At 42.6% G+C, this 24,803-nt stretch overlaps 1 protein-coding gene across 3 annotated transcripts in view; it reads right to left on the bottom strand.

Annotated features, from left to right (window-relative positions):
• Positions 1-24,803, bottom strand: part of RIC1 (RIC1 homolog, RAB6A GEF complex partner 1) — a 169,581-nt gene that overhangs the window by 121,319 nt on the left and 23,459 nt on the right. For all 3 annotated transcript variants that reach the window (XM_073542645.1, XM_073542647.1, XM_073542646.1), the window contains exon 2: positions 9,325-9,432. In XM_073542645.1, coding sequence (XP_073398746.1) covers positions 9,325-9,432 — 108 coding nt within the window. The remainder of the gene's footprint in view (positions 1-9,324; positions 9,433-24,803) is intronic.

Genomic DNA, 24,803 nt, shown 5'->3' with positions numbered 1-24,803 from the left:
AGCCGTTCTGACACAAACAGAGCTTTTGGATTTAGAATGAAGCAGAGCTGAGAAAGCTAACCCCGCCCACACCAGGAACTATGTACAAAGGCGATAAGACAGTGAGCTGCTCATCACAGGAGGGGGCGTTGCCTAACTAGTGTAGCCCAGCAATGTTAATCTCTTAGTGACAAAAATCCTTTACAGTTAAAAAAAAAAAGCAAGTGGCACATCACTGTAATCTATGTCCCAGCCTCTATCTCCTGCGTTCTTCAGACTACAAAGCAAAAACTTACTGACAGATTTCCATTAAATCATTAGTGTTAATGATCGGTTATCAATGGCAGGTTTGTCAAGTCCTTTAGGGTTTCCAATATTCTTGCCCTCAAAAATATTGGAAACCGATAGACCCAAATAGAATTACAGGGGAACTGTTGGGATTTATCCATATGTGCTTGCAAACAGATGTGACACAGGTGTCATAGTGGAGTTATAAGTACATTCTAAACAGACACCATTGTGTTACAGACAACAAAACTGAAAAGTAGAAAACAAAGCCTACCCTGATTTATAATGCAAATATATTTGCCCCGATTCATCAAAGCTCATCTAATTTGTGACGAATTGTGGTGTACCTTACAGCAGAAATGTTATTCCAGTCGCTGACTGCAGTAAATCTAGTGGCGAGGCGGTGCACGGAGGTCATAACCATTTGTTCTCCAAGACTATTTTCTACACATGGGCTCCCTTGTTACATCATTTTTTTAAACAGGTTATCTGGACAGCAACTGGAAAAGCAGCGTTATAAATGGCATGTGGATTTATCCTGGCACAACAGATTTGAGCAATTCATAGACATTTCCATGGGTGAAAAAGCCACAGGGAAAGACAGAACATTATGTCTAAGTGTATGAAACAAGTAGTGTGAACAGGTGTCTTTCATGGTGCAACCTTATAGTTTTTCATAGTTATTTTTCTTGGTTGGCACCTGTTCACATTAGCTTGGATGTGCTGGTAATTTTCTCTATTTGTATCAAACCCTTTTTGGACATGTGCACTCTTATATCTATCAGCCACAGGTGATTTTAAGTACCGTGGTTAGCTGGTCAATTCCTGTCCCATAAATTGTAGGCTTTTGGCAAAGGAGAGATGACATCAGGACAGAGACCCAACATTGAAGGACGTCTTGACGTTGGGCTCACATATATTGGTCAATCTATGTGCCAAGTACCTTCTTTTTTACTGTATTTTTTTCTAACAATTTTGCAGATTGATATTTCATATATACATTGTATAGCTTTTTTTCCTTTTTCCCATTTTCTATGGCAGTAATGCAGTTTCAATTTTGTAGGGTAATCATTTTTAGTATTTCATGGTGCAACCTTATAGTTTTTTATGTGTATGAAAGACCTCGGAATTACAGCAGTTAGAATAAAAGCCTAAAATGAGAAGCAGGTTTTAGTTTCTGCCAAGGGCAGAATAGATTATATATTTCAACTATGCAACGACACAGATATTGAACTAATATAACACATCAAGCTTTTCTATTAAGTCTCATTCAGATGTCCGTATTTAAACACGCAAGTGAAAAAAATAGTACAGGTGTCATCTGTTTCTATTTTACTATCATTTATGTCATCAGTGTATGGTCCCTTTTTACCATCAGTGTATGGTCCGTGTGTCCATTTTTACCATCAGTGTATGGTCCTTGTGTCCCTTTTTACCATCAGTGTATGGTCCGTGTGTCCCTCTTTACCATCAGTGTATGGTCCGTGTGTCCATTTTTACCATCAGTGTATGGTCCGTGTGTCCATTTTTACCATCAGTGTATGGTCCGTGTGTCCCTCTTTAGCATCAGTGTATGGTCCGTGTGTCCATTTTTACCATCAGTGTATGGTCCGTGTGTTGTGTCCTTTTTTACCATCAGTGTATGGTCCGTGTGTCCATTTTTACCATCAGTGTATGGTCCTTGTGTCCCTTTTTACCATCAGTGTATGGTCCTTGTGTCCCTCTTTACCATCAGTGTATGGTCCGTGTGTCCATTTTTACCATCAGTGTATGGTCCGTGTGTCCATTTTTACCATCAGTGTATGGTCCGTGTGTCCATTTTTACCATCAGTGTATGGTCCGTGTGTCCATTTTTACCATCAGTGTATGGTCCGTGTGTCCATTTTTACCATCAGTGTATGGTCCGTTTGTCCATTTTTACCATCAGTGTATGGTTTTTGTGTCTATTTTTACCATCACTGTATGGTCCGTGTGTCCATTTTTACCATCAGTGTATGGTCCGTGTGTCCATTTTTACCATCAGTGTATGGTCCGTTTGTCCATTTTTACCATCAGCGTATGGTCCATGTGTCCCTCTTTACCATCAGTGTATGGTCCGTGTGTCCATTTTTACCATCAGTGTATGGTCCGTGTGTCCATTTTTACCATCAGTGTATGGTCCGTGTGTCCATTTTTACCATCAGTGTATGGTCCGTGTGTCCATTTTTACCATCAGTGTATGGTCCGTGTGTCCATTTTTACCATCAGTGTATGGTCCGTTTGTCCATTTTTACCATCAGCGTATGGTCCATGTGTCCCTCTTTACCATCAGTGTATGGTCCGTGTGTCCATTTTTACCATCAGTGTATGGTTTTTGTGTCTATTTTTACCATCACTGTATGGTCCGTGTGTCCATTTTTACCATCAGTGTATGGTCCGTGTGTCCATTTTTACCATCAGTGTATGGTCCGTGTGTCCCTCTTTACCATCAGTGTATGGTCTTTGTGTCCATTTTTACCATCAGTGAATGGTCCGTGTATCCCCTTTTTACCATCAGTGTATGGTCCGTGTGTCCCTCTTTACCATCAGTGTATGGTCCGTGTGTCCATTTTTACCATCAGTGTATGGTCCGTGTGTCCCTTTTTACCATCAGTGTATGGTCCGTGTATCCCATTTTTACCATCAGTGTATGGTTTTTGTGTCTATTTTTACCATCAGTGTATGGTCCGTGTGTCCATTTTTACCATCAGTGTATGGTTTTTGTGTCTATTTTTACCATCACTGTATGGTCCGTGTGTCCATTTTTACCATCAGTGTATGGTCCGTGTGTCCATTTTTACCATCAGTGTATGGTCCGTGTGTCCCTCTTTACCATCAGTGTATGGTCTTTGTGTCCATTTTTACCATCAGTGAATGGTCCGTGTATCCCCTTTTTACCATCAGTGTATGGTCCGTGTGTCCCTCTTTACCATCAGTGTATGGTCCGTGTGTCCATTTTTACCATCAGTGTATGGTCCGTGTGTCCCTTTTTACCATCAGTGTATGGTCCGTGTATCCCATTTTTACCATCAGTGTATGGTCTTTGTGTCTATTTTTACCATCAGTGTATGGTCCGTGTGTCCCTTTTTACCATCAGGGTATGGTCCGTGTGTCCCTTTTTACCATCAGTGTATGGTCCGTGTGTCCCTCTTTACCATCAGCCTATGGTCCATGTGTCCCTCTTTACCATCAGTGTATGGTCCGTGTGTCCATTTTTACCATCAGTGTATGGTCCGTGTGTCCCTTTTTACCATCAGTGTATGGTCCGTGTGTCCCTTTTTACCATCAGTGTGTGGTCCGTGTGTCCATTTTTACCATCACTGTATGGTCCGTGTGTCCATTTTTACCATCAGTGTATGGTCCGTGTGTCCATTTTTACCATCACTGTATGGTCTGTGTGTCCATTTTTACCATCAGTGTATGGTCCGTGTGTCCCCTTTTTACCATCAGTGTATGGTCCGTGTGTCCATTTTTACCATCACTGTATGGTCTGTGTGTCCATTTTTACCATCAGTGTATGGTCAGTGTGTCCATTTTTACCATCACTGTATGGTCCGTGTGTCCCTCTTTACCATCACTGTATGGTCCGTGTGTCCCTCTTTACCATCACTGTATGGTCCGTGTGTCCCTCTTTACCATCAGTGTATGGTCCGGTCTGTGTGTGTGTTTTCACCATCAGTGTTTTTCACAGATGGATTAAATAAATGATAAATCTTCTCCTATACTTTACAATGTTGAACAGGAACATCACATGGACGCCATTCGTGTGCTGTACGTGTTTTTCACGGACCCATAGACTATTGGCTCTTTTCATCCCTGCCCCTGGGGAAAAAAGGGAAAAAAGAAAAAAAAAAAAAAAAAATCGGACATGTCTGTGTCATTTGCACAGACATGTGAATTGCACTACAAAGTATAATGGGTACGTGTTGTATCCATGAAAACAAACGCATACAACACGTCTGCCTGAATGACGCCTTATTGACGAAGCACTAAAAATGTTTGATTTTCCGTGCTTTCAAATCCGAACATAGATGGGCGACTCCAGACAGGAGATTTTACACACTGGTGTCAGGTTCGCTTTAACAGGAGCATCCCTGAATAAGAAGTATAGTCTGCCCCGCAGCCCGCATCCATCTAGCTGCAGAGATGACCTTCCAAGGCCTTTCTAGTCTTACGGGGTTATGTCTTGGTGGGATTTTAAAAGTGGAAAATAAAGGGTCTGTGGAACTGAAGCAGACAGAAGCCCCATGTGGCTATGAACCAGCACGCTGGAGAGGTCTGGGAGCCTGCTTAAGATTCTTTTTTTTCCTGGCTCCTTAATTGAACAACAGGAAACCGGCTGATGGAAAGAAATCCGAAACCTCTATTTCTCAGCTACACAAGTTAAGCAGCTGCTGCTCTGTGGAAAAGTCTCTGAATTCTAATAGTCAGGATATGGCGCGCTGGTGTTTTATTAGGGTCAGCTTCACAAGTCTCTACCTCCTGACTTTTCCCTGTCATTTTTATGTAATCAGCTTATGTCTTTGCTAAATATAAGAAAACACAGCTAACTAAACAGAGGATCCACAACGCCAGATATAGGATTTACTAATGCTTGGTCAAATACAGGACAAGGACACAGCATCATTTACAGAAAGTGTCCGCAGCCACACACTGTCATGAGCTGGATTCCACACCGACACTGCACTGCGGCCACAAAGGGGCTGATCTCCTGATAACCTCTCCATGATTGTGCCTTAGGAAAATCGACCGGTTTACTCAGTGATGTCCAGCCAAACACTGTAGCATTCCACGGGCTATTGACCACACGCTGTAATTACTGGAGACCTGCATGATCCCAGTGTTAAAAATAAAACCGGAGCTCATCTTTCAACCACTATACTTCTACTTCCGGCATAGACACAACATATTTTATTATGAAAACTTTCTACAGATTTTGAGGTTTCAGGTCAGGTCTCAATGATATCCAATTCATGTTTGGATGTGAAGGTCAGTTTTTTGATTTGTATGCATTGGCCTCCTGACTGAGCACTCCACCCCTTAGCCTCAGGCGGTTTTAATCCCAGCAGGATCACTACCCCTCCAGAGATATAGACTTTAGGAGAGAATTCACATTAGGTTCCCATAGAGCTGTAGACTGTCTAAGAGAGGTTTGGCATTAAATTAGGTCCTAGAAACGAGAATCGCCTTAACGTGGCTTCCAGCTACACATGAATTGGCCAATTTGTGCGCTAAGCATTCTCAATTTTTCATATTTCTAGTGCAGTAATGCAATTCCATTTTCATATTTCATGTTTGCATGCTATAGCGCTACAGAGTGCTGCCTTATTTTTTTGATTGTATATGAGCTGGCGACTCTAGGTAGGCACCTGTTCACACCTAATTCATGTTTGGAAGTGACGGTCAGTTTTTTTTTTGTTTTTTTCAGTCGCAATGATAGACCGGGAACATCCCATTATATTTGCCAATCAATGAAGACTCCTATTAATCGTCAGAGACTCGGTTAACACTGGAAAATTCTTTTTGAGTTGCATATTGCAAACTACAACAAAACTATTATTCAAGACACAATGGAGACTATATTTAGTCACATACAGAAGTAAGAGAACAGCAAAGATTCACTTCTGTAAAGACAGTGGGCCTGATTCATCAAGACTAGTGTTGTTCACGATAGACTTGATGAGATATGCTGGAGTCAAACACTTCTGATTCCTTAAGATGTAAAAGCCTCTACAAGAATCAGGAGCGTTGGATGACTGGCATACATTACTGTGTGCATCTTGCCTTAAATCCTACTTCAGTCCCTGCTGAAGTAAGATTATTGATGTAGAGAGCGCCACCCCTCATCATGAATTTGCTGAGTGGCGTTCACCACGCCCCAGCCAAGCACAATTTCTGGGCAAAAAGGTTGCAAAATTCTAGTGCAGCCTCCAGTGGCAAAAAAAATTACGCAACTTTTCAAAGCTTTTCAATCCACAACTGTCATGCACGGACCGGCGTACGGCACAACACACACAATGGGATGGAAAAAGGGAGAGGAAGGCCCTATCAGTAGGGATGGGGCACCTCCTAACTACAACCTGTGCCTATTCCTAAGCTTCCCTAATGCCCTATGCGGGTCCTTCCCCCGCCACCATCAGGTGCATAGTCCCAGCTGTCACCTCACAATACCCTGGCTAGTGGACTGGCCGGCAAGGACGCTAGACTCACCACTGCAGATGAGTGGGTAGTGACAAGCACGAGACAGACAAGGAAAGGGAACAAGAAACTTAGCTCCAGGTTCCTCTGCCAAGCTCCACACAGCAGTGGATACCAAAACAGGACCGCGAACTTCACAGAAGTAGCAGATACAGCGCTGACACCAGAGACCTGTAAAGCTCTAGGCTGATCTCTATAGACAAACTTTATTACCAACAGTCAGCTGATGCAGCATGTGACTATTTAAAGGATGGTGGGACTGGTCACCATCCACATCAGCTAACCAGCAACAAAGCATCTGCCAGCAAGGAAACTGACATTAAAACTTGCTGGCCTAAAAAGGAAAAAAGCCACATTTAAATCATAGAAGAACCAGAGCTGCTAGGAATCCAAAAATGAATTGTGACAATAACACTGGAAAATGAATAGTTGGAGGATAGGTGTGTTAATAAGTGGTAATGACGCTATGATCACACATTTACTGGTTAGAGCTTCTCTCTAGATACTCTCCATTTACATGCTCAGACCAGATAGAACAGTTTTTCTTCCTCTGCAATCATGGTTCCTATAGCAAAAGCTAAATGGACACTTCAATGAAAAAAACACAAGGATTCCAGAGACACACCACCCTGGCGTTCTGACCCCCCATCAGTCACATATAACTGGCCTCTACGAAGTAAAATACCTTTCAGAGGGTGTTTCCACTGAGTACAGTGATGCAGCCTGACACTATACAGTAAACTGGGACACAAACCAATGTAGACAGATGGCGCTGGATCTCATAACCCCCTTAGTACCAATTCGTCAGACTTAGGCCGGTTTCACATTAGCGCATTTTCAGCGCGCGCACGGCCGGGGGTAGCTCCGCCCCGATCCGGCTCTCTGCCCGGCGTGCCCGCCCCTTCCTTGTAGCGCCGCCTCCTAGCGGACAGCGGCGCCTGCGATCGGCGCACCCTATCTTTAGCATAGGGTGCGCCGATCGTGCGCAGGCCGTGCGCTAGTTGCGCTTTGACCTGCGCTGCGCACTTTTGACGGTGCGCCGTGCGCGCCAAAATCAAACTTTTCGGATTTTGGCGCGCACGGCGCACCGTCAAAAGTGCGCAGCGCAGGTCAAAGCGCAACTAGCGCACGGCCTGCGCACGATCGGCGCACCCTATGCTAAAGATAGGGTGCGCCGATCGCAGGCGCCGCTGTCCGCTAGGAGGCGGCGCTACAAGGAAGAAGCGGGCGCGCCGGGCAGAGAGCCGGATCGGGGGCGGAGCTACCCCCGGCCGTGCGCGCGCTGAAAATGCGCTAATGTGAAACCGGCCTTACTTCAGCTTTTAAAGACTTTTCTTTTTGTTTGTTTAGTTTATTTTTGCATACACATTTTCAGCATATTTAACTATGTTATGCAGTTAAAATGTTTTAATAGCATCCTTATTTTATGAAAATAAGTTAACCCCTTTACCCAGAGGGCGGTTTGCACGTTAATAACCAGGCCAAATTTTAAAATTCTGACCACTGTCCCTTTATGAGGTAATAACTCTGGAACTCTTCAACGGATCCCACCGATTCTGAGACTGTTTTCTCGTCACATATTGTACTTCATGGTAGTGGTAAAATTTATTTGATATGACTTTTCTTTGTGAAAGAAAAAAATTAAATTTGGCGAAAATTTGAAAATGTCGCAATTTTCCAACTTTGAATTTTCATGCCCTTAAATCACAGAGATGTGTCACACAAAATAAATATTATCATTAGTTTATAATTTAGTAAAATATGTAAAATAATTTTAAAAAGTTTGGCATTTCCTCTTTTAAACACTAGGGGGAGCAGCTACTGAAATTTGACACAAAACCTAGTGTACAACTAGCTCACATTACTGCCCTGCAGTAATTATGGGCCGAATCTGCTCACTTGTGTGTGATGTCACTCCTCTCCTCCCCTCCTGGGTGTTTGCTAAGGGATAAGAGAGGATGACATTTAGGATCACAGTGCAGAGCCATTATGTTGATGACAAGTTATAGTAACAAGTAGATGATCACCGAGAATGGAAGGATTCTGCTAGTTGGTGCTGCTCGCTGTATCAAGCTCGCGCGCTTGATAATTATCCCCGACATGGATTATGGCGTGGGACAAAACGACCGACAAGTGAGGCATATTGTTGTTTTTTTATTTTCGTTTTATTACAAGAGAACGAGGGCTTCGGTGGAATAGGTGTTAGGTAAGTATAACTGTGTTGGTTATTTTTAAATAAAAAAAAGTAAAACTGTGTTTTGCTTTATTTCTAATAAAAGCCTTTATTCTGGCTGTGTCTTTATTCACCATATAACTATAGGATTAGTAATGGATACGTGTCTCAAACGCTTCTGCATTACTACGCCATAGGCTTGATGTCACCTGACAATACAAAGGTGACATCAACCCCACAAATATTAACCCCACTTGCCACCACTACAGGGCAATGGGGAAGAGCCGGGCAAAGTACCAGAATTGGCGCATCCAAACACTGAGCTTAATCTCTAACTTCAAGAGCCTGCACAAGTACTTAAATGAAGTAGGTTGTATGAGGGGTCTGGTCAGATGCCCTCCATTAGCAGCCATTCTATGAACAGGAACGGCTAGTGAAAATCACCAGCGACTTGCCAAACAAGCAGAGCACAGCCTCAAAAGTGCAGAGAAAGGCTCAGAACTTAATAAGTGAATATTAGTAACTGGCACTCATTCATCTCATACACATTGAGTGACAATCAATAATCAACGCTAATCCCTTAAAATGTAGTAAATGTTCATCATGAGTCGTTTGCCTAGTGCTACAATGATAAAAAGCTTTTCTATACACACAATTGGTAGACTTACTGTAACGACAATGACGCTGCTGTCCGGCTTCCATTCTGACTGTTTGTAAGCTCCAAACTGGGCCGCTGCTTTTGACGACTCTTTATAACTGGCAATTAATACACTGGGCTGAAACAGAAGAAAACACCATTAAAAAGTGGAACATGCAATAGTCGAAACTTCAATGTGGTCTGTTTTTTAAAGAAATGTAGAATCATAGAATGAAATTAAATCAGATTTTTCTTTGAGACATAATGCAAAAAATGAAGTCATGGATTGAAATATTCCAATTTTTTACCCCAGTGCTAGAGCAGTGAAAACAGTCTTATGCGTCTTGTTTTCTGTAGCTCACTATTTAGTTTTACTTTATACACTGATGATAGAGGAGAGCGCATCAGGTGTCATCTCATTACCAGAGCTTGGCTGCCAGGTATGTTTAAGAGCTCTTTCAAACGTCCTGCTATTTTCAGTACTGGAAAAAAAAAAACAGTACTAGATCTATCCGTGTCTGTGTGTTACATACGTGTGACACGTACCGGCGCCTGTGAAAAGTGGTATAGTTTGCACTGTTCCAAAGCGCCGCGTGCTGAAGGCAGCTAGGATCATTGTCGCCTAGTCTCCCTGAGAGCAGTGCGACCAGGCGACAATGATGAGTTGTATTCAGCACCCGCTGTGTACACTGTGTGTATCAAATTTAAAAAAAAAAAACATAGCTGTGAGCTGATGTTAATAATCTGGGAAAGGGGACAATATCCCAAAATGTTCCCAGGCTATTAACAGCTGTCTGCTTAGCCTTTACTAGTTAGTATACGGGGGATCCCAGATAAAAAAATGACGCAGGGTTACCCTATAAAATCTAGCCACAAAAGCTAAACAGACAGCTGTGGGTTGATGTTAATCGCCTGGGAAGAGGCCAGGGATATTGGCCCCCTCCCAGGCTAAGAACATCAGACCACAGCCACACCAGAAATGACGCATTCATAAAGAAGCGCCAAATCTGGTGCTTGGCCTCGTTCTTCTCACTTGTCCTGGTGTGACGGGAACTGTGTGGTAATAGGGTTGGGATTGATGCCCGCTGTTTTATGGCCGCTGATATCCAGCCCAGGAATTAGTAAAGGACCCAAGTCATCTTATACTGCTTGATGATCAACAGCTTACTAAAGGAAAAGAAGCTCTGACTGAGGTAGCAGTTAGGAGGTGTGGCCTACAGGAGGACTGCCAGGCGCAAGAGGACTTGGGTCCTGACAGTGCTACTGCTGCCATATCTTCATCCTCATCAGATGAGGCGTTTGACTTTGGCAAGTATTTGGATGACATGGAGCAAGCAGAGCGCTGCCGCAAGGAAAAAGATTTCACTCCGTCTCCTATAGCAAGAAGATTGACCATATTTCAGCAAAATGTTTCACTTGCTCTCAAAGAAATAGAAAAATTCAACCGTTCATCAAAACTGACAGTGCATAAGGCAATTCCTTTTTACCCGGAAATTGTTAGAGATGTTGCCCATGTGGTTACGGCTTTGCCTCCAACCCAAGTTAGTGCAGAGAGGTTGTTCTCTAGCCTTAAAATTATTAGGTCAGATTTGAGGCCATCTATGGAGGAGGATCTGATGGAGGCAATTCTATTTCTTAGAACAAATTCATAGACTGCATAAATGTTATTTAGTTAGAGATTATATATATATATATATATATATATATATATATATATATATATTATATTTATTATAGACCAAAAGTTTGGACACACCTTCTCATGCAAAGAGTTTTCTTTATTTTCATGACTATGAAGAATGTAGATTCACTCTGAAGGCATCAAAACAATGAATTAACACATGTGGAATTATATAATTAACAGAAACGTGTGAAACAACTGAGAATACTGTATGTCTTATATTCTAGGTTCTTCAAAGTAGCCACCTTTTGCTTTGATTACTGCTTTGCACACTCTTGGCATTCTCTTGATGAGCTTCAAGAGGTAGTCACCGGAAATGGTTTTCACTTCACAGGTGTGCCCTGTCAGGTTTGATAAGTAGGATTTCTTGCCTTATAAATGGGGTTGGGACCATCAGTTGTGTTGTGCAGAAGTCTGGTGATAACACAGCTGATAGTCCTACTGAATAGACTGTTAGAATATGTATTATGGCAAGAAAAAAAGCAGCTAAGTAAAGAAAAACGAGTGGCCATCATAACTTTAAGAAATGAAGGTCAGTGAGTCCAAATAATTGGGAAAACTTTGAAAGTGTCCCCAAGTGCAGTGACAAAAACCATAAAGTCCCACAAAGAAACTGGCTCACATGAGGACCGCCCCAGGAAAGGAAAACCAAGAGTCACCTCTGCTGCGGAGGATAAGTTCATCTGAGTCACAGCCTCAGAAATCGCAGGTTAACAGCAGCTCAGATTAGAGACCAGGTCAATGCCACACAGAGTTCTAGCAGCAGACACATTTCTACAACAACTGTTAAGAGGAGACTTTGTGCAGCAGGCCTTCATGGTAAAATAGCTGCTAGGAAACCACTGCTAAGGACAGGCAACAAGCAGAAGAGACTTGTTTGGGCTAAAGAACACAAGGAATGGACATTAGACCAGTGGAAATCTGTGCTTTAGTCTGATGAGTCCAAATTTGAGATCTTTGGTTCCAACCACCGTGTCTTTGTGCGACGCAGAAAAGGTGAACGGATGGACGCTACATGCCTGGTTCCCACCGTGAAGCATGGAGGAGGAGGTGTGATGGTGTGGGGGTGCTTTGCTGGTGACACTGTTGGGGATTTATTCAAAATTGAAGGCATACTGAACCAGCATGGCTACCACAGCATCTTGCAGCGGCATGCTATTCCATCCGGTTTGCGTTTAGTTGGACCAGCATTTATTTTTCAACAGGACAATGACCCCAAACACACCCCCAGGCTGTGTAAGGGCTAATTGACCAAGAAGGAGAGTGATGGGGTGCTACGCCAGATGACCTGGCCTCCACAGTCACCAGACCTGAACCCAATCGAGATGGTTTGGGGTGAGCTGGACCGCAGAGTGAAGGCAAAAGGGCCAACAAGTGCTAAGCATCTCTGGGAACTCCTTCAAGACTGTTGGAAGACCATTTCTGGTGACTACCTCTTGAAGCTCATCAAGAGAATGCCAAGAATGTGCAAAGCAGTAATCAAAGCAAAAGGTGGCTACTTTGAAGAACCTAGAATATAACAAATATTTTCAGTTGTTTCACACTTTTTTGTTAATTATATAATTCCACGTGTGTTAATTCATAGTTTTGATGCCTTCAGAGTAAATCTACAATTTTCATAGTCATGAAAATAAAGAAAACTCTTTGAATGAGAAGGTGTGTCCAAACTTTTGGTCTGTACTGTATATATACACTATATATACTCTATATATATATATATATATATATATATATATATATATGTAATCGATATTACATAGTGTATTACATATTTACAATTTATTACAGTTTTTTGTGTTCTAAAGTTGTATTCCATTAAATATATATTATGTTCTATCTAAATATTTTGATTATTGTATCATAGAAATGATTAAATGTCTGATGTTCACATTGTACTACAATACATTTTTCACTTAAATATAAGCAATATATGTGGGAGTCGGAGTTGGAGTCGGTGTAAGGGAAATTGAGGAGTTGGAGCCGCAGGTTTGGCTTACCGACTCCACAGCCCAGCCTGACGTATGTGATAATAAAAGTGTAGAAGCCTATGGAATGCTTAGAATTGTAATTCAATAACTAGAGAAACATCTGACTAAAAGATTTAAAACACTGAGGCAGCAAAGGCTGGTTTTACACTTGCGTTTTTTTTGTGCTGCGTTTTTGCCCCTATACCTAACATGGGTGCGCATTGGCATGCTTTTGTACGCGCATGCGTTTTTTTGTAGTGTGCGCCCGGGTGCACAAAATGCATCCTGTTGCATTTTTTGTGCGTCCGACCTGTCTCAAAAAAACGCATGCGCACGCAATGCGCACAAAATTCACAGAAAAACACATTAAAGTCTATGGGAGTGCACGCAGCATGCGCACGTCAGCGCAAAAAAAACGCATGCTTTTTGGCAAAAACCATGCGCAAAGAAAAAGAAAACGCATAAAAAACGCATGATGCGCTTCTTATGAGCGTTTGCACTGCACACGCAGCGCAAAAAAACACAAGTGTGAAAGTAGCCAAAGCCTGTGAAAAACAAAATGTGTCAGTCATAAAATGTTTGAGTGCACACTCACTTTTCAAGTTGTGCGATCTTTGTATTTGGTATATTGTACCATTGTAACCAAGATCACATTTATAGCCTAAAACCAGATTTTCTGTTCCTACTTGTCCTGATGGGTTCATGAAGCATAGACATGGCTATGGCTCAGCTCGGCACATTTATGCAGGCACAGTGCCTAATTTGCATGTCCAACTTTTAGTTCTTACAATTAAACGTATACATTTTTTATAACAAAAGATTATACTTCAATGCCGAATTACAAGGTAAAACAGCCAGCTTCTATAGGGATAGACTCGAACTCCAATATAACCACAGAAGAGAAAAATGGGAGCAGCACTCCTGAAGATCAATATCAACAGTGGTTTAGAGACATGCGACTTTTCAGCCCCTCATAGGGGCCGTTTCCAAGCACTAGAAAATGGGACTTGAAAACAGCTCGGATGAGGGGATGAAGAGCTTCATGTCTCTGTAATGGATTTGGATGAATAAACCACTGTTGAACTTCCGGAATGCCATTTCATTCCTTCTGTGGTTGATAATATCCCCAGGCGTCTACATGACAGAAAATATACAGGCATGGAGTTGCTGACACATGTCCAGCATCAGGGTCCCACCATTGGAAGCCACGTGTGTTTTGAGAACTGTAAGTGACGTTGTCTCCATTCATTTCTTATGAAGCTCTATAAATGCTTTACGGTCTGAAGAATAATGATAGCATAACCTATTGAAATGCCAGATAGGACACGAACCCTATCCTGCCACGGCCAAGTTCCGTTTTTGCACTTTTATTTCCTAAACTTCTTCCAATGTATGGTGTACAATTACTTCCTATGTCGGGAGGGGATTAATATGATTTTCAGTGTGTATTATTTTTATACGCATCAAATGTGTCAGCTACTCCGCTACCAGAGGTGCAAAATGTCCAAAAGGTTTTAGGGTACGTTCCCACGATCAGGAAGTAGCAGAGCTTTGGATCCAGCGTGTTTTTTCCAAAACGCTGCATTCTAATCACGCAGGTAAATCCGCATGTGCTCACTGAACCGTGCAGATTCACCGCATCCAAAAAACATTCTATTTTTGAAGTTCCTGTTGCGGAGACTAGCATCTCCATAAGAGAAATTTCCATGCTGCAGCTACGCATGTCCATCTCCATGGGTGATGTGCAGGCGTTCCTGCACGCATAGTGGACGTGGGATTTCTAGCAGGGCTGTGGAGTCGGAGTCGTGGAGTCGGAGTTGGAGTTGGAGTCGGAGTCGGTGTAAGGGAAATTGAGGAGTCGGAGTCGGAGTCACAGGTTTGGCTTACCGACTCCACAGCCCTGATTTCTAGAAATCCCATCCACTATGCTGTAACATCTGCCGCTGCCTAAAAAATAAAGACAGTAATCAGAGTAGTAATCTTTAACCAATAAATTATTACTCTTCTACGTTCTCAAATTACTTTAAAGCTAGTAAGTACAAAAGGCATTTGTGTTAACTAGAAAATAGCACTCAGTTTTTTTTTTTATAATAAATACCAGATAGTAAAACATGGTTTCTAGCTTTTTTTATTTCCTGATTGAAGGTTTATTTTAGTTTTTTCTGGACATGATTATTGAGTCAAAACTACTTGCCTAGCTGCAAGTTAAAAGGGGTTACCCCATCTTTACCTATGTGTCTAAGGCTGTGTTCACACACAGCGGTTTTTTAGCGGTTTTGACTATAAAACCGCTAAAAATAAGCTTCCCATTAATTTCTATGCATTTTGCACTTTTTGTGCATATTGATGCGTTTTTTTACCGCGAAAAAAAACGCATCGCGGTAAAAACCGCAGCATGCTCATTAATTTTGCAGTTTTTTCCGCGTTTCTGGCTAGATCAATGTGTTTTGAAAACGCGCGGAAAAAAAACGCATCAAAACCGCAACGAAAACGCGCGCAAAACGCGAAGACAAAAAATGCGCGGTTTCTGGGTAGGGAGTCAGGTTTTTGAGCAGAAATTTTCTGCTACGTCCGCACTTAGCCTAAAGGTTTGGTATATTTGGCATTTGTAAAAATCCCAAAATGAGCCTCATTCACCACTGTTCCCCTGGACTTTGCTGCCAAGGCTACAGGAGTGATCTTATGGCTACAGCACAGAGCCGCTGCATCCTTGTGGCTTGCACTAGTGGTATTATGGCTAACCTCTCCTTATCTGCATTCCAAGAAAAATCTGTCAATCCCCTGAACCTTAAGCCTGCCTCTGATGGGCACAAGTCCAAACAAGAAAAAGCAAACCATCTCCTAGTACCTGTTTCTTCTGCGGGGGAAGGAGAAGCTGTAATTGTTGACTCTGTGCCAACCAACAATATGTCTACTACTCTATTTATTCTCGACGTGTGCAGCACTAGACTCCAGCAAATAACTCTGTGGGAAATTGGTCCGCAGTCATGCTTTGACTCCGTTCACACACCATGGTCATTGCGGTTTATAAGGCAGTTGATTTCTGTATTACCGTAGATATTTTAACAATAAGGCTATGTTTAGGGTTTGCTTGCACATTGCATTTTTTTCAAAAGTAAAAACACTGTAGACATGGTACTTAACTGACATCTTTCTGAAATGACATGCACACAACGCTTATTTTTTTCCTTGTGGATTTAAATTTTTTTAAATTATTTTTAAATTGGCAACATGTCAATTCTTTCAGCGATTTTGCAGCATTTTTCCCCCATTCAAAGAATGGGGACAAAAACACAAGCAAAAATGCATTAAAAACAAAATAGAAAAACATGTCTTTCCAACTAAGGCCGAGATCACACAAGCGAGAAACTCGGCCGAGTCTCGCATGTTAATACCCAGCACTGCCGCCGGCACTCGGGAGCGGAGCAATACATGCAGCCGCACGCTCCGCTCCCGAGTGCCGGCGGTAGCGCCAGGTATTAACATGCGAGACTCGGCCGAGTTTCTCGCATGTGTGATCCCAGCCTAACACTGATTTTTGGTCCAAAAAAAATCTGCTGCAAATACTCAACATGTGCACAGACATTCACATGGAGTTTTTACACAAGGATTTTAATGTGGATCTACTTCAAAATACACATCAATGAGTATATGAAGTGTTTTTTTATGTAGACTTTGAACAGAATGTGCAGTTAAAAAAAAACACCTTGGAATATATTCTAAGGCTTTGTTTACACAGTGTTTTTATGTGGATTTTTCTGGTTGAAAAATAAAAGTTGAAAAAAGGGCTTCAAAAATGTTTTTCCTACAGTTTTGTTCAGTTTTCTTTTATGCTACACTTTTTTTTTCAGTTTCAAAATCATTCAATAGTGAAATGTAGAGAATTTTTCAATCACTTCCTTCAGAAGATGTGACTTTTCTGAAGGCAGACAGAATGGATTGTCTGCAGGGATGGCACCGCTGGAACAGTGCGGCACTGGAGGGGAGTGTAAGTATTATTTCACTGGGGACAAACATGGGGATTGAGAATGGGTTGTCCGAGTAGTGGACAATCCCTTTAATAGCTACTGCTGGAAAAAAAAAGCGTACTGCATAAGGACTACACATGGATGACAAGTGAGAAAACAATCATCCCACTTTTCTGGATACGCCTCGTGAGAACCTACCCTTTAACCAACACAATGCAATACTGTGCAGCTATTATTGAATTAACATGGCACAAGAGGATTTGTACATTTCTGCAAGTATGAACATACGGTAGATTGAAGCTTTCAAACAAGGAAATTCAGATATCCTTAGTTTTCCCTTCGGTAGAAAGGAGGTGCACTGTTTCACATAAACACAGCTTATTCACTGGACAATAAAAACTGGAAACATGATCCACTATAGTTTGCTTCAGAAGCTTACCACTTTTAATATCTCTGGAGGGAGTCAGTGCACGCTACGTCCAGAGGCCAAAAACCTGTCCCTACAAAGCGCTGCTCACACTGGTGCAAGGCTTGTTACAGGGAATCCGAGATCTCTTCTAATATCTGGCACTCAGCTTTCATTTGTCTGGGTCAGGACAGTATGAACAATGAATGTTTCTATTCACAAGCAGATCTTAAGAACTTGTGAAATCACATACAATGTATCTAGCAAAGTTTCAACACCTAGGACACAAGTGTAAGGAAAAGTCCTTTACCGCCAGAGCCTGTTTTCGCCTTCCTGACCGGGCCAATTTTTTCAATTCTGACCACTGTCATTTTATGTGGTAATAACTCTGGAACGCTTCAACGGATCCCACTGATTCTGGGAACGTTTTCTTGTGACATATTGAACTTCATGGTAGTGGTGAAATGTGTCCCACAAAATAGTTAATAAATCCCACATGTCTACTTGACATCAGCACAATTTTTGGTGAAAAAAAAAGGTTTTTGTTAAGAAGTTATAAGGGTTAAAAGTTGACCAGCGATTTCTCATTTTACAACAAAATTGACAAAACCATTTTTTAGGGACCACATCGCATTTGAAGTCACTTTGAGGGGTCTATATGGCAGAAAATCAGGGCTGTGGAGTCGGAGTCGTGGAGTCGGTGCTCATTTTGGTGGAGTCGGAGTTGGAGTCGGTATAAAATGGACCGACTCCGACTCCTAAAATATATAATAAATTGGGTACAGTAATTCAATGCAGGATGTGCTGAATATTTTTTCATAGGAGTTTGGGAAAGTTATGAAATGTCCTATAAATGGCTGTTCTATTCCTGATCTAAGGCTACATTCACACACAGCGTTTTTCCTGTGTTTTTTGAGGATACGTTTTTCAGCTGCAAAAGCTGATCATCTTTTTAAAAAACCGCATCACCTGAAAGGTTTTTGAGCTCATAGATAATGTTTTCAATAGCAAAAGCAGATTAGAAATCTGCTCTATCTATCCATTTATCCATATCTGTCTATCCATATCGTATCTGTACCAAAAAGAATGAAAACCGGGTAGTACACCAATATATATTCTGTTCTATCTAAATATCTTGATTATTGGATCATAAAAATGATTAAATGTCTGAGGTTCACATTGTACTATAATAAATTTTTCACTTAAATATAAGCAATATGTGTGGGAGTTGGAGTCGGAGTCGTGGAGTCGGAGTTGGAGTCGGTGTAAGGGAAATTGAGGAGTCGGAGTCGGAGTCGCAGGTTTGGCTTACTGACTCCACAGCCCTGCAGAAAATACCCAAAAGTGACACCATTCTAAAAACTACACCCCTCAAGGTGCTCAAAAGCACATTCAAGAAGTTTATTAACCCTTCAGATGCTTCACAGGAACTAAAGAAATGTGGAAGGAAAATGTTTACTTTTGAGACCCAAATTTTCAATTACCGTATTTTTCGCTTTATAAGACACTCCGGATTATAAGATGCATCACAAATTTTGAGGAGAAAAATAGGAAAAAACTTTTTTTTAATAAAATGGTGGTGCCTCTTATAATCCAGGTGTCTTATTGCTTACCGGGGGTGGTGGCTGCGGTGAAGCGGGGTCCCAGGGTCGCTGCTGGAGGAGGCAGGAGTGGGGTGATACTGCAGGCCGCAGGAAGGGATGAGAGGGTGCTCCGATGTGCAGCGCGCTGCCGCGGGGGCTCGTGCTGCTACCATGGGGGCTTGTCCTGCTGCCAGGGGTCTGTGCTGCTATCAGTGGGGCTTGTGCTGCTGCCAGGGGGGGTCTGTGCAGCAGCCCGGGGCTCTGCCGACACTTATCGGGTGTAGGCCGCAGGGGTGTCCGGGTGTCCCCGGGTGTCCGTCGGCGCTGTGGGTGTCGCCGGGTGCCCAGCTGTGTCTCCGACATTTTGCGACAGGCCAGAGCCCCGGGGCTCCCTCTCGGTTCCCTCAGTATTGGCTGGCTCCAGCAATATGGCGGCCGCCGCCGGGGTCGGCGCATGCGCTGATGGTGATCTCGGGACTGAGATCTCGATACTGAGGGAACCGAGAGGGAGCCCCGGGACTCTGGCCTGTCGCAAAATGTCAGCAGAGCCCCGGGATGGGAACCGGAGACACCGCTGGGCACGTGGAGACACGGCTGGGCACCCGGCGACACCCACAGCGCCGACGGACACCCGGAGATGCCAGGACACCCCAGCGGCCTACACCCGATAAGGTATATCCTCTTTGTAAGATGCACCCCCATTTTCCCCCCAAGTTTGGGGGAAAAAAAGTGCGTCTTACAAAGCGGAAAATACGGTATCCCTTAAAAAACGTATTGTGCAATTTATTCTGAGTACGCCGATACCCCATATGTAGGGGAAAACTACTGTCTTGGCGCACGGCACGGAAGGGAAGGAGCACCATTTTACTTTTGGAATGCAAAATTGTCTGGAATAGATAGCAGATGCCATATCGCATCCCATCTGGAGAGCCGCTGAGGTGCCTAACCAATGGAAACCCCACCCAAGGGACTCCATTTTGAAAACTAAACTCCTCAATAAATTTATCTAGATGTGTGGTGAGCACTTTGAAGCCCCAGGAGGCAGGAGCTTCACAGAAGTTTATAACGTTGAGATGATTTTTTTATTTTCACAAGGGTAAAAGGAGAAAATGGAGAAAATTTGTCGTGCAATTTTTCCCGAATAGACTGATACCCCATATATGGTGGAAAACTACTGCTTGGCAACACAGCAGGGTTCGGAACTAGGCAAGAAGTGCCATTTTGGCTGGGATAGGTTGCGGACACCATGTCACATTTGAAGACCCCTGACATGCCAAAACAGCAGAAACCCCCACAAGTGAATTTTGGAAACTACAGCTCTCAATGAATTCATCTACGGGAGTAGTGAATATTTTAACCCTTAGACGATTCACAAACTTGTATAACATTGGGCTGAGTGAATGAAATATTACTATCTTTTCCACTAAAATATTTCTTTGACCCCAAGTTTGTAATCTTCAAAAGGGGTAATAGAAGAAAACAAACAGTGCAATTCGTAATGCAATTTCTCTAGAGTACATCAATACTCAATAAATGGTGGAAAAGTACTTTGAGGCACAGTGCAAAGCTCAGAAGGGAAGGAGCGCCACATTATAGTGCAGATTTTGCTGTAATGATTTGAGGGGGCCATGTCACATTGGCTATGCCCCTCTCAATTAATTCATCTAGGGGTGCAGTGATCATATTGATAGTAACAGAATTTTATACCATTGTGTAGTGAAGAAAAAATAGTTACCGGACATTTTTACCACAAAAAAATGTTTTTGCTCCAGATTATACATTTTCACAAGAGGAAATGGGTAAAAATGGCATAAAAAATTGTCACACAATTTCAGCTGAAAGTGGCAATCTACTATATAATTTTCTAATTCTGTCTGTCTGTATTGGAAATCCCACCTCGCTGATTGGAGGCCTAACTGCCTCGACCAATATGTGAGGAACAGCCCACCGCTGCCACCAATATGTGAGGAACGGCGGACTGCTGTCGCCAAATTGTGACGGACAGCGGACCCTGTGCCACCAATAGGTCACAATCCCACCACTGGCACCAGTAGGTCAGCGGACGGAGGGACGTGATGCACTGCCGGCACACGGCTATCACAGGCACAGTGGGGGCTTATCTTAGTTATCCCACCACCGGCACCATGTGACAAAAATACAGCAAGCTAATCTTGCCCTAACAACCTAACAATTTACCGCAGGGGGGTATTTTGGATGCCCCACCACTGCTAACAACCTTCCAAGAACTGCGGGGATTTATGTATATCCCACCTTCTCAGTTCCACTTTGGAACTCGCAGCTCTCCGACGCCCCCCCTTACCCTCAGGTCAGTCAGGGAACTGCACCTAGGATAATTAGTCGCCGGACGGGCTGCTTGTTGTGCACGGGCCACTAGACTACTGCAGTAAGGGAATTATCAATGCTGTGGCCGCAGCCCCTCATTCAGCATGTAAGACCCGTCCGTACTGCCAGCTAGCCTAGCCAGCCGTGCACACCATGCTGCCACCAGCCACGCTTTACTTAATCAAAGAGTTAATTAAGAGGGTCCGTGACAAACCCCAAATTAGTAGCGATTATCTAAAAAAAGGCGCATAGTTCGTTTCTTAGAGAATGGAGGCAAACTAATAGATTTTTATCATTTATTCCCAAAAGGGCAGTGATTACTTAGATAAAGAATTGTTACAAAATTGAGACATTAAATATGTACAAATTCAAATATAATATGTTTCGCGCTAAGCATTACTGGGACCGGAAGATGCCGGGAGCGTGGTGAGAGGAGAGAAAAAGTCCGGGGGCCATTGGAAGGTGAGTATATAACTATTTTTTATTTTAACAGAGACTCTAGAATACCCGATGCGATAGAATCGGGCCACCATCTAGTACACCATATGTAGCTGTACACTACTGCTTACCCATATAGGAAGACGCAGGAGGGAAGGAGAGCTATTTGTTTCTTGGAGAACAAATTATTATAGAATAGTTTGCGGACTCCATATACAGAGCACATAACGCCAGAAGAGTAGAATCCCCCGTCAAGTGATCTCATTTTGCAAATTACACCCCTCTGGAAATTTATCTACAGGTGCAGTGACGACTTTCACTCCACAGGTATTTTCCGGAAAAAAAAAGAAGAAATGGATGTTGCGAAGGAAAATTGCAAATCTTCAATTTTAGTGCCAGTACATTGTAGTGCCCAATACGTTATAATGCCATTACATTGTGGCCAGCTCATGCTTCTGAAGACACTCGGCCCATAAATTAGGCGGGCTCGCATCGCTACAGAAATACCAAACATGTGGACGCTAAATGTGGTTTAGGCACAATGGAGCTCGGAAGGCAGGGGGCATTTGGATTTGGGAGAGCAGAATTTGCTGAATTTCTTTTGAGATGCGAGGAGCCATTTCACTTTTTCAGAGCCTTTGTGCTCCCAGTAACATGGAAGCCCTCTATATATCCATTAACAGGTAAAGGACCTGAGTGGGGACTTTTTTTTGTAGATTGGGTTGAAGCTTTTATTGGGAACATGTTTTGGATCAGTTTTATCCTGTGATGTACGCTGAGCACTTACCTTGTGGTTTCCAGCTAAATCTCCAAGTGACGTGATTCAGATGAAATCCCTGAGGGATCCTTCATTATAATGAGGCGGCAGTTACTCTGGACTCCATCTGGCCTCTGTGTGCAGCAGTGTCCTTTTCAGAGGTGCAAGAAAACAAAACTGTGGCCCAACGCACTTCAAAAGATGGACACCGCCGGATCAGAGGCCATACGGTGTGCACAGTGCCTGCATCTGCCTCATTACAGGGAATCTTCCATCAGGAGTTTGGTCTGAATCATGTAATTCAGAGATTTACCCCGCTGCAAGCGCTCAGCGCAGAATAAATGTGACCTGAGCTTTACAGTGATCTTTCAGATGCAGAATGAGCAACTCAACAGCAGGTGAAGAATTGGTTTTATTTATTTAATTTTTTTACGCCATTCCTTGTGTGATATAAGTGACTTTATTCCCGGGTCGGTGCGATTACAGCAATACCAGATTTATATCTTTTTTATGTTTGGCTGCTGCCACACACTAAAAAAATGCTTTTTATACAAAAAAAAAAAGTTTTTGCATTGCCATATTTTGAAAGCTATAATTTTCCTATATTTCTGATGACAGAGTCATGTGAGGGCTTGTTTTTTGCATGACGAGTTAAAGATTTTATTGATACCATTTTCGGTCAACGAACATGTTTTGTTTGCTTTCCAGTCAGATTTTTGGGAGACAAAATTAACAAAAAAAAAACCCAGCAATCTAGGATTTGTTTCCAGTTTTTTCTAAATGCCGTTCCTAGTTTGGTAAAACTGATCATTTTTTGTTTTTCCACTTTTACACAAAAACTATTTTATAGAAAAGAGCTATAACTTCTTTATTACTCTGCTTATGGAGCGGTATGGCAGCTTGTTTTTTGCAGGACAAGATGATGTTTTCAGCAATAGCATTTTTATTTCCATTTGACTTCTTTTATCGCGTTTTATTCCACTTTTTGTTATGCAGTATGATGAAAAAAGCATAGTTTTTTACCTTGCTTTTATTTTATTTTTTTACGATGTGGACTGAAGGATTTAACTAGTGTGAAAGTTTTATAGGTTGGGTTCTTTACAGATGTGGCAATACCAAATATGTGCATTTTTTTTTTTTACATAAACTATACGGATTTATTATTTTAGTATTTTTTTCTTTTGTGATATTGTTTCCCTTTTTGCTTTCTACTTTTTTTTTTTTTTTACTTAGTCCCTATACGGGACTTCAATTTTTATCTTTCACTTGTCTCATGCATTGCAATACACATGTATTGCAATGCATGAGACCTGCCAGTTTTAGGCTATGTGCACACATTGCGTTTTTTTTAGCGTTTTTGCTGCATTTTTCTGCTGCAAAAACGCTAAGAAAACACATCCCATGCAATCCTATGGGATACCGCATTGCTGTATTAAGGCTGCGGATTTTTTCGCTGCAGAATCGCATAGCGGTAAAATCCGCAGCATGTCCATTATTTCTGCGGAATCGCGGCGATTCCGCTGCCATAGGATTGCATTGAAACGTTCACTTTACGCATGTGGCTATGCCCACCATGCGTGAAGTGAGCGCTTCATGTGAGTATGGTACCCAGGGTCTGGAGGAGAGGAGACTCTCATCCATGCCCTGGGTACCATAATACTGTAAAAGATAGAATTAAAATTATAAAAAAAAAAAAAAATAAAAAAATCGGGATATACTCATCCTCTGATGGCCCCCGGAGTCCTTCCCGCCTCTCACCACGCTGCCAGCATCTTCCGGTCCCAGTGATGCTTTGCGCGAATGACCTGAGATGACGTTGTGCTCTCACGAGCGTGAAGTCACAAAGGTCCTTCGCGCAAAGCATCACTGGGACCGGAAGATGCCCGGAGCGCCGCTGAGGAGATCGGGGGCCGTTGGAAGGTGAGAATAACCATTTCTTGAATTTTTCTTTATTATTTTTAACTTTCTATATTTTACTATTGATGCCGCATGACAACACTCAGCTCCCCTGTAATCACATCACAGGGGCGCCGGGGAGGTAAGAGAAGGAGCGCTCTCCCTCTCACTACCTTCTAAATGCCGCATTCGCTATTGATCGCACCATGTAGAAGGTAGCAACGGGTTAACATCATTGGGACCTGATCCAATCAAGTCCCGATGATGTTACTTGTAAGAGCTATCACTTTGCACCATAATCGCAGCTCTTGCAGTACCCTGGGGGTCCTGAGCGCTGTGAGACCCCTGATCGTAGACAAATGTCAGCACTGCACAAAGCCCAACAAGCGCCGACATTTGTCTACAGTGGACGGTCGTGAAGCGGTTATGGGTATAAGTGCACATGTTAAGTATTTGGTGCAGAAATTTCTG

Source organism: Dendrobates tinctorius, unplaced genomic scaffold (assembly GCF_039654945.1).
Source record: "Dendrobates tinctorius isolate UK_male_01 unplaced genomic scaffold, ASM3965494v1 ptg000128l, whole genome shotgun sequence".
NCBI classification, from domain to species: domain Eukaryota; kingdom Metazoa; phylum Chordata; class Amphibia; order Anura; family Dendrobatidae; genus Dendrobates; species Dendrobates tinctorius.
The sequence above is the reverse complement of the archived record's forward strand: the minus strand, read 5'-3'. Positions and strand labels throughout refer to the sequence as shown.